At 44.4% G+C, this 14,525-nt stretch overlaps 1 protein-coding gene across 4 annotated transcripts in view; it reads left to right on the top strand.

Annotated features, from left to right (window-relative positions):
• Nucleotides 1-14,525, top strand: part of RAB6B (RAB6B, member RAS oncogene family) — a 166,470-nt gene that overhangs the window by 41,963 nt on the left and 109,982 nt on the right. For 2 of the 4 annotated variants that reach the window (XM_029615188.1, XM_029615187.1), the window contains exon 1: nt 897-918. The exons of the other annotated variants lie outside the window; for them this stretch is intronic. In XM_029615188.1, coding sequence (XP_029471048.1) covers nt 909-918 — 10 coding nt within the window. In that variant the 5' untranslated portion in view covers nt 897-908. Of the gene's footprint in view, nt 1-896; nt 919-14,525 lie in introns of those variants that run through there. 4 annotated transcript variants of the gene reach the window in all.

Raw genomic sequence — 14,525 nt, 5'->3', positions numbered from 1 at the left:
TGCCCTAGATAGTAAGGATAACGAACATGAACCCTTATTGCTAAATAACATTACATACACACTAAGCAACCTACAACTCAAAATTTAAAATGTATAGGCCAAATAAAACAGAAATTTCTATCACCTACTGGTACGTGGTAAATTAAACCAAATAAGGTGGGGGATCCACACGTGAGGGAAGGGGGGAAAATGGGGGCCTTCCCATCCAGAGAAACAAGGCTAGGGGCAACCTTTCCCTCCCCAAGCAGGAACACCATGCTGCCTTCTCCCTCACTTGTGCCTGCCCAAGGATGCCAAAAACTGTCGTGCTTTACCAAAATAAACATTTAATACCAGAAGCTTAAAGAAAGATCTTTATTTAGATAAAGTATAGACTATTTCAGGAGAGTACAAAGCATTTCAAAAGCAGTCTCTCCAAGCATTGTTGATGCCACCTCCATTTTACACACCAGTCAGTTAGTTTGCATAACATTTTCCTAATTGCTTAACATTAACACAATATCCTCTTAATAGGATAGTAGTGTAATTGTATCTCATGTTTGTTAATGAGGCTGGGATTCTTGGGATTTCTTGTAAATTGAGCCCAGAAGGCAAGAACAAACATAAGGCCGGATTTTGACCTGGTGGGTGCATGGCTTCCCTAACGGTTCCTCTCTTTTCCCAGAAATAATGCATTTGTGGCATTGAGACAGTATAATCCTTCCCCCATGCTGGATCCATTCACTCATCTGCGCCAATCACAAAAGAGGAGGAGGGAGAAGGCGACCTCGCAGCTCCTCCTGCCCCGCGGAGCCTGACCCCGGTGCATGCTGAGCCATGTGGTGCAACGTGCGAACTCTGACCCTGGCAGGGAAGGATGTGCCAAAGGAGGGGCAAGGCCACGGTCGTCCTCTTCCTACTACTGTTTTATGATGAGGGGTGAGTGAATAAACGTGGGATTGCTGGGGTGGGGGAAGGGAAGATAGGGGGTGAAGAATGAATGAACCAGGGATCACCTAAAGTAGGGCAAAGGAATAAATGAAGTAAGGAAGGAGGGGGCGAGAGTGAGTGAGTGAATGAACTGGGAATTTCCATGGGTGGGGAGTGAGTTAGTGAATGAATCGGGGATTGTGATTGGGTAAGGAGAGAGTGAATGAACTGGGAATTTCCATGGGTGGGGAGTGAGTTAGTGAATGAATCGGGGATTGTGATTGGGTAAGGAGAGAGTGAATGAACTGGGAATTTCCATGGGTGGGGAGTGAGTTAGTGAATGAATCGGGGATTGTGATTGGGTAAGGAGAGAGTGAATGAACTGGGAATTTCCATGGGTGGGGAGTGAGTTAGTGAATGAATCGGGGATTGTGATTGGGTAAGGAGAGAGTGAATGAACTGGGAATTTCCATGGGTGGGGAGTGAGTTAGTGAATGAATCGGGGATTGTGATTGGGTAAGGAGAGAGTGAATGAACTGGGAATTTCCATGGGTGGGGAGTGAGTTAGTGAATGAATCGGGGATTGTGATTGGGTAAGGAGAGAGTGAATGAACTGGGAATTTCCATGGTGGGGAGTGAGTTAGTGAATGAATCGGGGATTGTGATTGGGTAAGGAGAGAGTGAATGAACTGGGAATTTCCATGGGTGGGGAGTGAGTTAGTGAATGAATCGGGGATTGTGATTGGGTAAGGAGAGAGTGAATGAACTGGGAATTTCCATGGGTGGGGAGTGAGTTAGTGAATGAATCGGGGATTGTGATTGGGTAAGGAGAGAGTGAATGAACTGGGAATTTCCATGGGTGGGGAGTGAGTTAGTGAATGAATCGGGGATTGTGATTGGGTAAGGAGAGAGTGAATGAACTGGGAATTTCCATGCTGGGGAGTGAGTTAGTGAATGAATCGGGGATTGTGATTGGGTAAGGAGAGAGTGAATGAACTGGGGTTTGTGGGGTAGGGGAGGGAATGGACCAGGGTGAGAGATGGGTTTCTTGGGTGGGGAGAGAGAAGGGAGGGAACCAGGGTTTGTAAGTGGCTTATGGGGGGGGGGGGGGGGGGGGGGGAGGAAATGAATAAGGGGATGGTGGGGAAGGGAAATGAAAGAGGGAGAGTGAGGGGATGAAAGTGACTTCCTAAGAGGGTGATAAGGGAATGAGGGGATGGGGTGTGATTTGGGGGAGGCATGTGGTACTTCTTTCCCTCTTCTCCTTCACTCCCATCTCCCTCTTTCCTCCTCTATTTCATGTGTTTTCCCTCCTAATCTTCAGCCTCTTCCCCCATTCCTTTTCCTTATCCTCCCTGAATCTCCATCCTCTCTTCCATCTCTTATCCATCTCCCCCCTACTGCCTAAGATTTCTTTTTCATCTTTCTTCCCATTTCCAGATCTTTCACTTCATCCTCTCCAGTCCCAATTACTAAGATTCCTTTTTCTATAAAAAAAAACCAAAACAACAACTGAATAATGTCAGAAAAGGACTTTGTTTATAAAGTAAGTAAATAAATAAATGACATGATTTAAAATTGCAAATAGGTGCAAAATTATACATATTTGCCACATAATTTTGAAAAATCTACTACAGAAGTGGCCAACGTTTGCTGCAAAATCTTGAAGAAGCTTCCACAGGAAACTGGGGGCTCTGCTTATAGCCTACTAATGTGCAAGGTGTCGGGCACATGTAAAGTGTCCTATCCGTGGTGGAAATGAGAATTAAATGGGAGGAGATAAGATGTACACGGGAGAGAGGGAGAGAACTGATTAAAGAAAAATTGCATTAGCCATTATGGGCTTTATTTACTAAACATTTTTTCCCATAGATGAAAACTGGGAGAAAACACCGCTCTGATTAAATTGTGCCATTTTAGAAAAGTAGCATATAACTAACTTAAATGAAAAACATTTAGTAAATAGGCCCCAGTGTAAGAAATTACAATCTTATAGAATTTATTACAGTATTTTCCTTTTAAAAGAGAGAATTAGTTCATGTATTCAGTATGAATGTTGAACCTTTAGCTCTGAATGTGGATCTCCCCTCCTGGGGATTTGCATACTATGTAAAGCTACAATCCTCCATCACTGCCATAACAGAGATAACATTTAACATCATATTACACATAAATAATGAAGTAGCTGTAATATAGCTTTCAGTACCTAATTAGTAAAAGAAACGTTTACCTTCCATGTGTAACGATTTTTTGCTATTAAAATGCCAATATAGGGGATAGAATTTGCCCTGTGGATGTACTGCTGAAGTACAGTTCAATTTTGAAAGTTTGGCTGCAGAATTACATATGTCTTTCTGCAGAATATATCCCCAAGCTGCTGCAGAGAGCTAGGAATCATAGCTGGCACAGCAGAGATTACTGAAGTGCAGGACTGAGATGCATTGGAGAAACTTTGACTTTTGCAATAGGGAGGGGGTGCTGCAGGTCAGGATTGAGGTGCATTGGCAGAGCGGGGTCTCTCAGGACTGGAATAGCAGGGGTTATTGTAGGGCTCGTGCATCGAGTAGCACTATAGAAGTGAGTAGGAGTAGTAGGAACCCGATGTGTGTTTCAGGATTGGAATGGCAAGGGATGCTGCAAGTTGCTAATGCATACAGGGATCAATTTTGAAAGCAGCACACTGATTTTATAACCTGTGCGCGCCGGTGCATGCATATTATAAAATCCGATGGCCGCATACACATGCATACCAGATTTAAAAATGTGTGGGTGGGGAACAAGATTTGGGCTTGGTTATCAGTCCCGATGAATGGACACTAATTTATACTGCTGCCCGTAGCTGTTCTGTGTCAGCTACCTTACAGGAGAACTGCTACAAGCTTATAACCAGGTGGTATCTCACCCCACACACTCTGCATCTCAGATACGCTCATGTGAGTGATACATGCTGGAGAGCATGCGGACAATCAGGAACATTTCTACATACGTGATGGCTATGTGCTAAAATTCAACCGCTTTGCAAGCAGGGGGCGCAGTGGACAGAACAAACCTTAGGATTACGCAGCTTGATGGACCCAGGCTTTATGCTGCTTCATCACCCCCACATTCCTCTGGAGAAACCACACAAAGCTTTTTGTCAACAAGTCTTTATTGCTACAAGGATTGTTATTGTCAGCTTTTGGAAGCAAGTTACCACACCTTCTTTAGCGATGGTACAACAGAAGGTACATTATCTCTGTAAAATGGCTGCCATAACTGCGGAAGTACGTGACTCTTCCTCAAAGTTTGGAGAGACGTGGACACCATACTTGCAATGGGAAGCAGGACAAGCTGGACTGCGGACACCTCCCACAACAAAGTAAAACTTTAGCAACCATTGGATTGGTTCCTCTCTCATCAACAACTTATTAGATGCTATTGACATTACACAGGTCCTCTTATAGTGATGTGCATTTTACCGCAACTCTGTTGGTTTATTTTGATTATGCTCAAATTCTGGATAATCTCATGGACAGTATGGGGGGGAGAAGGGAAGGAAACAGAGGAGCAACAAGTTATTTTCTTTCCTTTTGATTCACATTTCACTCATGGTAGTTATTTTATGCTGTAGAGACTGTATAGACTTACTGTTCGTGTTTATGTGTTACTACTGTTACTGTTTATGTGTTACAGCTGATATCTCCTCTTTTGTAAAACCAATAAAATATAAATTGGAAAAAAAAAATGTGTGGGTGGCGCACTCGGGGGGGGGGGAAGGGGGGCGGCAGGGGGAATTTTCACAAAATACGCGCAGCGACGCAATTAGGCCTCCCCCCCCCCTACTTAACCTTCCTCCCTCTCTTCCCCTCTCCTCTCCTCCCTGCCCTGCCCCTAAACCTAAACTAACTACCCCCAAATCTTTTATTTTAGAACTTACTGTTCCTCTGGAGCAGAAGTGCCAGCTGCCGGTGCGCACTTCCCTGGGACAGCATCGAATGGCGCTGTCCCGGTCACCGCATCTCAAAAAAGATATACCGGTAGTTGCATTGTAAAAAGCACAGAGAAGGGCGACCATAATGATAAAGGGGATGGAACAGCTCCCCTATGAGGAAAGGCTGAAGAGGTTGGGGTTGTTCAGCCTGGGGAAGAGACGGCTTGGGGGGAGGGGGCAATATGATAGAGGTCTATAAAATCCATGAGTGGAATAGAACTGGTAAATGTAAATCTGTTATCTTTCAAAAAATTCAACGACTGAGGGACATTCCATGAAGTTAGTGAATAGCACATTCAAAACAAGTTGGAGAAATTTCTTTTTCACTCAACACACAGTTAAGCTCCGGAATTCATTGCCAGAGGTTGTGGTTAAGGCAGTTAGCGTAGCCTCTCTGTACTGCTTTTCCCATCTCGCAGCAGTATAGAAGGTTAGTATCATCACAGGCTGCGGAGACTTGGAGCATGCCTAATTCAGAGACTTGGCAGGTCCAATAATATTAATTACAAATGCATATTTATTTTGAGAGAGGAAAATTGAAAGTAATTTTTCAATAATCTGGTAGCTAGGTCTTCCCTTGGCAGGCTTCAGGATTGCCCCTGTCCTTAGAAGGCTTTCAGCTCTGTGTCGTGTTGTAGTGCTCAATAGATTAATGGATAGTATTGAAATAGGAGTACTGAACTGAGAGCTAGCTTGCTCAACCTGTGATTAGTGCTTTGTGTTCAGAGGACCTGGCTTAGTCTGTGGTTTCTCAAGCTTGCCAGTTACTGAGGTAGTGCTGGAAAAGGGGGGCGGCTTGTAGCTGTTCTGCTTGCAGCTGGACATTTGATGTGGCACAGAAGCTTGTCTTTCTGGACTGGTTGCAGTGGTGCCACACTAGGCCATGACATCTGCTGTCTGTGCCACACCCTCTTCTTTCTGATCTGCTGCTACATGTCTTTTCCTCTTTCCTAGGGGACCCAGATAGCATATGCAGTGTTTGGCACAATTACAAGATCTTGAAGTAATCCCTGTTTACTGCCCTTTCCCCCCCCCCCCTCATACATTACAGTGTTTCCCTATTTGCAGGTGGTGAGTCATTCCTGGGGTCTGTGGTACAGGTTTAAACATCTGGAATCTCAGGGAACTCGAGACCCAGAGTCAGACAGGTAGAGAGAGAGCGCGCGTGCGAAATCCAGACTGAGAGACAGGAAGTCTCGTAAAAAGGAGAAACATGCACAGACCCAGAGAGAGGAGGAAACAGCAAGGACAGTCCCAGGAGTCCTAGACAAACTCGTTGCTCCAAGGCTCTCTCCTCATATTTTCTGTCCATCTTCAAGTGCCGGTTAGATTCTGCAAAATATCTGCTTTTTTTTTAAATCTGTATTTCAATCTGGATATGTTTTATTTCAGAAAATAGGAAGTTCGTGTTTTAAAGGGTTAAGTAAAAACTGGGCACCTTTTTGATTCTTATCGCACCCTCCAGTTTTGAAAGATCTCCTTCCATGAGTTCACGCTTCAGCTGTTTTGCTGAGTATCTCCGTGCTGCCTGCCTGTGCTTCTTAGGAAGATTGGAGGTAGTACTGCTTTGGTTTACTTAGATTCATAATGATGGGAGCAGCTGAATAAAAGCTGCTTCCAAAAACTGTAAGCACTAATCTCTCCTTAGGAGTACAATCAGAATAAAAAGGGGACTTTTGTGATAGGTGGTTGTTTTTTTATCTGTAAGCTGACTTGTCGTCAAGAAATGTTGCTGGCCCTGCAGCAGGAAAGATAAAGGTGTCTGTCCTGGTGAGAGCATATGGATGAGGGGGAAAAGTGCTGAAGATGTGACAGGTAACAAAAAGAAGCCAGAAATAGGCAGAACCCAACACAAACAGGGCCGTGTTATTAATAGAAGAGCCAGTTCATCAGAGGACACCCAACTAGAGCGGGATGCCGATTGGCTGCTGGGTCTACAGAGCATTGCCTGCTCCCCAGAGCTCTTCCGAAGATGCCAGGAGCAATTAGCAGCTCTGCTCGTTATCCGCCTGCCATGCTTCAGGCACTGATATGGTGGAAAAGAGAAGGAAAACTGGCAAATCTGCTAGTTTTATTTTAGGATTTAAAAAAAATATAAAATGTATCACAAGACACATCTATGACAGATACCATCTAGCACAGATTGTGGCTTAAAATATATGTGTGTATATTTAATATGAACATTATTTTTTATGTTTTACTTTGTATTGTCTTTTATATGTGGTTATAGCTTTGTTATTTTTATGTATATTGCTTTGGGTGATTTTTAATCTGGAAAGAGATTTATAAATGCTATTAAATTATATATCTATATTATAAATCTATATATTATATATCTATATTACATGTCTATCTGTGTGTGTGTGTATATATATATATATATATTTTATTTATTTATTTATATATATATATTCAAACTTATCATTAACCCAGCACATTTCAAAAATAGTTAAAATTATTTCTTTAAATTACACATCTTAAAACGATCATGTCCATTACATTTCTTTCATGATTATCAATCAGTGCTTCAAGCATTGATATTTTCAGGTTTAGACTATTGCAATGGCCTATACTTAGGTCTGCCAGAAACCATCATTAAACCATTGCAGTTAATTCAAAACTCAGCTGCAAGGGTTCTTACCGGTACTGCCATGAAACACCATATCTCGCCTATTTTGCACAAATTCCATTGGTTGCCAGTCAAATACAGAAACCAGTATAAGATTGAAATGATAATACGCTCCTTATTAAATAACACAGATTCCATTTGGCTATGTACGACTTTACGGGTATATAAACCATCAAGAGAGCTCAGATCCGCCACAAAAATATATTAGAGATACTGTCTGTAAGAATGGCCAGTTTAAATGTCACCAGACAAAGAGCCTTCTCAGTGGCAGGTCCTATTTTGTGGAATTCCTTGCCTAACTCTTTAAGGCAAATAGTAAATAGGAATGACTTCAAGAAAGCATTAAAAACATATCTCTTTATAGAAGCCTTTGCAAATAGTGGACATACACAGTAGATAGCAATCTATAAGATATGGCAACCCCTAATGTTGGTATCATGCTTATAAGCTTAATGATAGGATTTTTTACATCTCTATTTTCAATCTGTTCTAGTTTTATTAAATTAATAATTAATTATAGTTCTATCATTTTTTATATAGTTTTAACTTTTAGTATTTTATTGATCATGACTTGATTGTATTTTTTTTTTCTAACTATGCTTTTATTTATTTTACAACTGTTAGTACTTGGAAAATGTTTTGAGATATTATAGTCTCCTTTTATTTTATTTTTCACTTTTAATATTATAAACTGTTTTGGACATCATTGTATTGGTAAGACGGTATATAAATACTTGAAATAAATAAATAAAATATATACATCTAACTCGACCTCCTGTTTAGAATGGATCTCTACATGGCCCAGATACAGGAGTGATAGAATGGATCTCTACAGATACAGGCGTGATAGAATGGATCTCTACAGATACAGGCGTGATAGAATGGATCTCTACAGATACAGGCGTGATAGAACTTTGGGGCTTCTTATCCTGTACTGATGGGGCACTGCACCATTTATTGTATATGCAGTAGGATGAATATTATGTCCTAGGTGAGGTTTTGGCTGGAGTACACAGTGAACAGCGAGGGTTGATATGAGAGAGAAGTCTCATTCTTTGTATGAGTTTTATCTCTGATGACAGATTCAGCTAATCAGATGTAAAAACGATCCCAGACAAAGTGGAATTTCTCTTCTTTTTGTGATGTCTCTGCGAATGGAGGCGGGAGTCAGTAGATCCTTATTTCTTGTAGAAGGAACCGATTAAATCTAGTGATGTACTTCTAGTTTTAAACAAGGGTCTCTAGTCTGATCTGCTTCTTTCTGCTCAGTGACACATACTTTGTTTTTATAAATTTAAGAATAAGCTCTCATTCATCTCCCCTAACACATTCCTCTCCTTTTGCTTTCTCCCTACATAGGGTGGGCGAAGGTTGGTGTTAATGTAAAAGTGAACGGAATACAGCTGAAACTGCTGAGGGAATAGCTAGGCGCAGTGATCTGTGATCAGACCTGTGCATGGGATAGAAGCAAAGCAGTCACTAACCCTGGGTTGTGAGCAGAAGACAAGCTGCTGGGGAAGCCCATCAGTGTATCCAGTAGGGCAGGGTTTTTTTTTTTTTTTGCTCTAAACTTATTGCACCACTTCTGTCTTCGGCTCTATTCTGACACTTTTCTTCAGGTCTCCCAGTCGATGACCTGATTATGCAGTGATAATGCTATATGCTCTGAAATGGGGCAGTTAGTCTCATTTCCTATAATAAACTATATCAAGCACAGTCCCTAGAAGCAGCTGACAGGCAGGGAAACCAGAAGTATGCAATTAGCATTTCTGATGAGGGGTCTATCTTTCATTCTTTACAAGGTCTCTCTAGCTGATTCACCTCACTGAGCCTGCACATTTCTCTTCCCATCCTCAGCCATTCTTCATCAGGACGGATTCTCATTTTGGTTTAATGTATTCTCATTCCTGCCCCTGTCATTGACCTCCTCCAGTTCAGTGTTGTTACATATATTGGAATTAATGCATCCTAATTTCTGTTTGCCTGAAACTCGCAAATCTCAGTCGGATTGGCCCCCTCACATGGATAGCCATGAGAATGCTGTTACTGCGCTCCTTAATTCTCCACTCACCACTTGGAAGCTCAGTGGTGAAAGCACCAATTTCCTTGGACAGTGTTAACGGAATGAATTCCCATTCTCCTGCATTTTGGCACAGTCGCTTCTTTTGGTTAAAATCCAAGCCATTTACCTGCAATAAAGTACACTGGTCTGAGTAAATCCTATGGACAATTCAATGGCATATATAATGGAGCAATTTTCAAAAGTCACTTACAAATGTAAAACCCATTTTTAAGTATGTAAATGCTTCTGAAGATCAGGCGCTTAGCGAGTATCCCCTCCGCTGGACTGGCTAACTAAAGGCACTACAGCAGCATCATGTAACTTCTCTGCCCTTGTTGCTAGCCCTTACCCAGCCTGCAAAAGCCACCTTTACACTTCCTCCTCCCTCTTCAGCATCTGGCTGACTCCATTTGCTCTGTCAATGGACCACTGCACTGCCCTTCTCTGAGATCAGCCCAGCCAGCTCACAAAGAGGCCTGACTAGCAGGGCAGAGAACCTCTCCTGACTCCCAGCAGCACAGTAGCAAAAAGAAGATTACTGATGATTACTGATTACTGACCTTGTCTTTTCTTATTCAGTTGTTGTCAGCCTGTCACAAGGTGATGATAAAGTTGCATTTCCCTCTTTTTTTTTCCTTATGGCTGTGATTTGCTCTTCTAGCAGAGAGAGCTCGTCCATGATATTATTCGATTCTCCGAGGACAAGCAAGTTGGTAGTCCTTACACATGGGTGACATCATCAGATGGAGCCCCAATGTCAAAGTTTCTAGAACTTTGACTAGGCACCCTGAGCATGCCCAGCATGCCTTATACCACACATCCACGCAGGGTCCCTTTCCAGTCTCTCTTTTTCTTCGGAGCTGTAAGCCTCGCGGTGTGAGTTAGCTCACTTTGGCTATTTTTTGGCCTTGTTGTAACTTTTTTTTCTTCTTGTATTTTTTTTGCGAGGTATTCTGTAAATGGGTCCCTTTCGGTGCCTTCCCATAGTGCTCTTAGGGCTTTTGGCAATTCTGGTAAGTTTCGTTTTGCGGTTGATTCCCTGTGGCAGTGGTGCATTGGTGCCCGCTGGCCATCGACGCCCCACCATCATAGTTTTTGGTTTATACCCCTTTAGTTTTCTCCGACATGGCCACATCTGGTTTTCGGCAATGCCCCCTGTGCCTGAGGGCCATGTCCATCACTAATCCGCATGATATATGTGTCCTCTGCCTAGGGGCATCGCATGACATCTGGGGTAGCGGTTTATGCATCCAGATGACCCCAAAGGGATGTGTGTTTCGATTCAACAAGATGAAGTAGCTCTTCGGGTCAAAGAAGGTCCAAGCCATCGGCATCGGTATTGAAGGTCCAAGGAGCTGCACCAATGGACACCAAGCCATCGACATTGGTGGGACTGTCAGTTCCATCAATTCCATTGGTGGATAGGGGCGCTGGAGAGCAACCACTGTCTATCTTCTCCAGGCTGAGGATGTCTGGTTCCTTCTCATCAGCTGTAACACCAGGGAAGGATCGGGCCGAGCATCGAGGGAAGCTGAAGAAACATTGGCACTAGTCCCTATCAATGGACAATACCAGGGACAGGGATGCACTGGCTCATGCCGTGATGACCCCATAGCGAGGAGTGCCAGTCCTCTATTGGTACCGAGGGTCTGCGACAGTCTCCACCGATCCTGATGCCAGTCATCAATCCGCCTCCCAGACAGTGTTGGCATCAGCAACATTTGAGGAGGAGCAGGAGCGTTCGTCCTTGTACTGATTTTGGAGAAACTCAATGTGCTAGGCGATATGTTACCAACCCAGCTGGTGTCAGTTCCTGGGACAGCATCGGTGCACCAAAACCTCCCCATCTGATGCAGTGATTGTCACCCATTCCTCCTCTGAGGAAGCTCCACTGAGACTGGCAGAAATGCCAAGGCTTGCCGCTCCCTCTTTCAGTTTTACCAGTGCCTGCACCTCTGGACGAAGGCTGAACACCTAGGGACCTATCCCCTGTTGCTTACAGTGAGGATGAGGAACCCTGTGACCCCAGGGGAGACGATGCTTCAGAATCCTCTGAGGGCTCTGAGGGTCTCCCATCAGACCCTTCTCCAGAGGAGCGAAAGAAGTCTCCACCTGAGGGCTTGACCTTCGCAGGGTTTGTGAGGGTGATGGCAGAAGCCATCTCACTTCAGTTGTTAATGGAGGAGGATGCCAGGCAGAAAGTGCTTGAGATCCTCCAGGTCGTGGAGCTTCCTAAGAAGATCGTGGTGGTTCCTGTGCACGAGATCCTTAAGGCTGAGGATATGGGAACACCCCATCACAGTGCCTTCCTTTAATAAGAAGGTGGACGAGGTCTACCTCGTCCCGAAGGCTGCCGGATTCAATAAGTGTCAGCTGCCCTACCAGAAGAGGACCAAGTGCTCTCAGACTCGTTCCTCAGTGCCTCTGGGGAAGGATCATAGAGCAATGGACCGTCTTGGAAGGTGTTTCAAGGCGCCTTGCTCATTGCGCGCATTGCTGCCTATCAACTCTACGTGAGCCAGTACTCGCGAGTTATCTGGAAGCAGGTGCATGAGATGGCCGAACAGCTGCCTCAACAGCAGCAGGACGCCCTCATGTCTGTGGTGCATAAGGGCCTAAAGTGCGGAAAACACGAGGTCTGAGCAACCTACGATGTTTTCGAGTCTCTGCAGTGGGAATTGGCGCCCGCAGAATGGCATGACTGCGGGTCTTGGATCTCCGACCAGAGGTACAGGAACAATTCGCTGACATGCCATGTCCTGGGGAAAATGTCTTCTGAGATAGGGTGAGGGACATTGTGGCCCAACTTCAGGGCCATCATGAAACTCTCCAATAGCTCTCCAACAGGACTCTGAACCTGTCCTCCTTTTCTAGGATGCCGGTGAGATAGGGGCCCAGGACGTCTTTCGCCAAATGAAATGCTAATCTCCACGCCCTCTCATCCCATTCCAGGCAGCAGAGAGCTCCAAAGCCCCAGCCGACTTATCAGTCAACTCCAGGGACGGGGTTTTGACTGGGTCGTAGGGAGCATAGTCCAATCACTTGTATCCAGGATGATGGACCTTCCGGTCAGGGGCAGGCTGCAGTTCTTCGCGGACCAGTGGCCTAGTATAACCTTGGACCAGTGGGTTCTTTCCATCATCCATCAAGGGTACCAATTGAATCTATTGGGTGTCCCCCCAAATTGTCCTATGTGCCCGTTTTGGAGGCTGGTAGCTCATCAGGAGGTACTACTACAGAGTTCTCCCTCTTAAATGCTAGAGTGGTTGAGCCCACACCACCAGGCAAAGAGGGCAGGGATTCTACTTCAGGTACCCTGATAGGATTCTGTCCCATCCTAGACCTGAGGGCCTTGAGCAAGTTTCTAAAAAAAGAAAAATTCAAGATGGTTTCCTTGGGCACCTTTTCAAAAAGAAGACTGGCTATGCTCCCTCGATTTCAAGGAGGTATATAATCACTTTGAGATCTTCCCTGCTCACAGTAAGTATCTCTGATTTGTTGTGGGAAAACAGCACTTTCAGTATCAGGTGTTGCTGTTTGGGCTAGCATCATCCCCATGGGTCTTCAAAAAATGCCTGGATGTGGTCGTGACACATTTCTGCAGGCTGGGGGTGCATGTTTTCACTTATCTGGACAATTGGCTGGTCAAGAGTATATCTGAGTCAGCGGCCGTCATTTCCATGCACTTCAACATCTGTGTGTTGGAGTCACTAGGATTTGTTCTCAACTATCCAAAGTTCATCTCAACCCATCACTTCAATTGGACTTCCTAGGAGGCCTGCTAGACACGACTCAGGCCAAGGCCTTTCTGCCTTGCCAGAGGGCCGTCACATTGATGTCCATCACGGCAGAGATTCAACAGAGCCAGCAGGTGTCAGCTTGGCATATGTTGAGGCTTTTGGGCCATATGGCCACAGTCGTCCATGTAACTCCCTTGGCATGTTTACACGTGTACAGAACCCAGTAGAGCCTGAGATTGCAGTGGCGCCAGGTCACTCGGAGCTTCTAGGATTGCATCTGAGATACCCTGTCTCTCCGGGATTCATTGTCCTGGTGGCGTGTACTTTCAAATCAAGAACAGGAATTTCTTTTCAAAGTCTCCTTACCCAAATTGTCCTAACCATGGATGCGTCCACCCTGGGGTGGGGAGCTCATGTAGATGGGTCGCTGGTCTGCTCAGGAATGCTTTTGTCAAATTAACTTCCTGGAGCTTCGGGTGATCAGGTACACTCTATGAGCTTTCAGATGTCTGTTGTCTGACAAAGTTGTCCTGATACAAACTGACAGCCAGGTAGCCATGTGATATGTCAACAAGCAGGGAGGCATAGGATCGTACCTCCTGTGTCAGAAAGCGGTCCAGATCTGGTCATGGGCCCTGTCCAATGGGATGGTGTTCAGGGCCATGTGCCTGGTCAGGACGGAAATCATGGTAGTGGAGCCCAGATGTAGATCTGTTTGCATCCCTTTGCAACAGGAAGGGGCCTCAGTTTTGCTCCCTGTATAGGTCAGATGACAAATCAGTCTCGTATGCCTTTGCCCATCATTGGGGGTAAGGGTCTTCTGTACGTGTATCCTCAGATTACCTTAGTGGCGAAGACTCTCTTGAAGCTTCATGAAGGAAGCTTCAAGAGAGTCTTTGGCACACATCCTCTGGCAACAAATTCCAGAGCTTAATTGTGCGTTGAGTGAAAAAGAATTTTCTCAGATTAATTTTAAATGTGCTACTTGCTAACTTCATGGAATGCCCCCTAGTCCTTCTATTATTTGAAAGTGTAAATAACCGATTCACATCTACTCATTCAAGACCTCTCATGATCTTAAAGACCTCTATCATATCCCCCCTCAGCCGTCTCTTCTCCAAGCTGAACAGCCCTAACCTCTTCATTTTATTTAATTTAATCATTTATAATCCACCAAATTTGCAAATCTGGTGGAGTACAATATACACACACAAT

This window comes from Rhinatrema bivittatum, chromosome 9, assembly GCF_901001135.1.
Source record: "Rhinatrema bivittatum chromosome 9, aRhiBiv1.1, whole genome shotgun sequence".
NCBI lineage: Eukaryota > Metazoa > Chordata > Amphibia > Gymnophiona > Rhinatrematidae > Rhinatrema > Rhinatrema bivittatum.
This window is presented reverse-complemented; position numbering and strand designations above follow the sequence as displayed.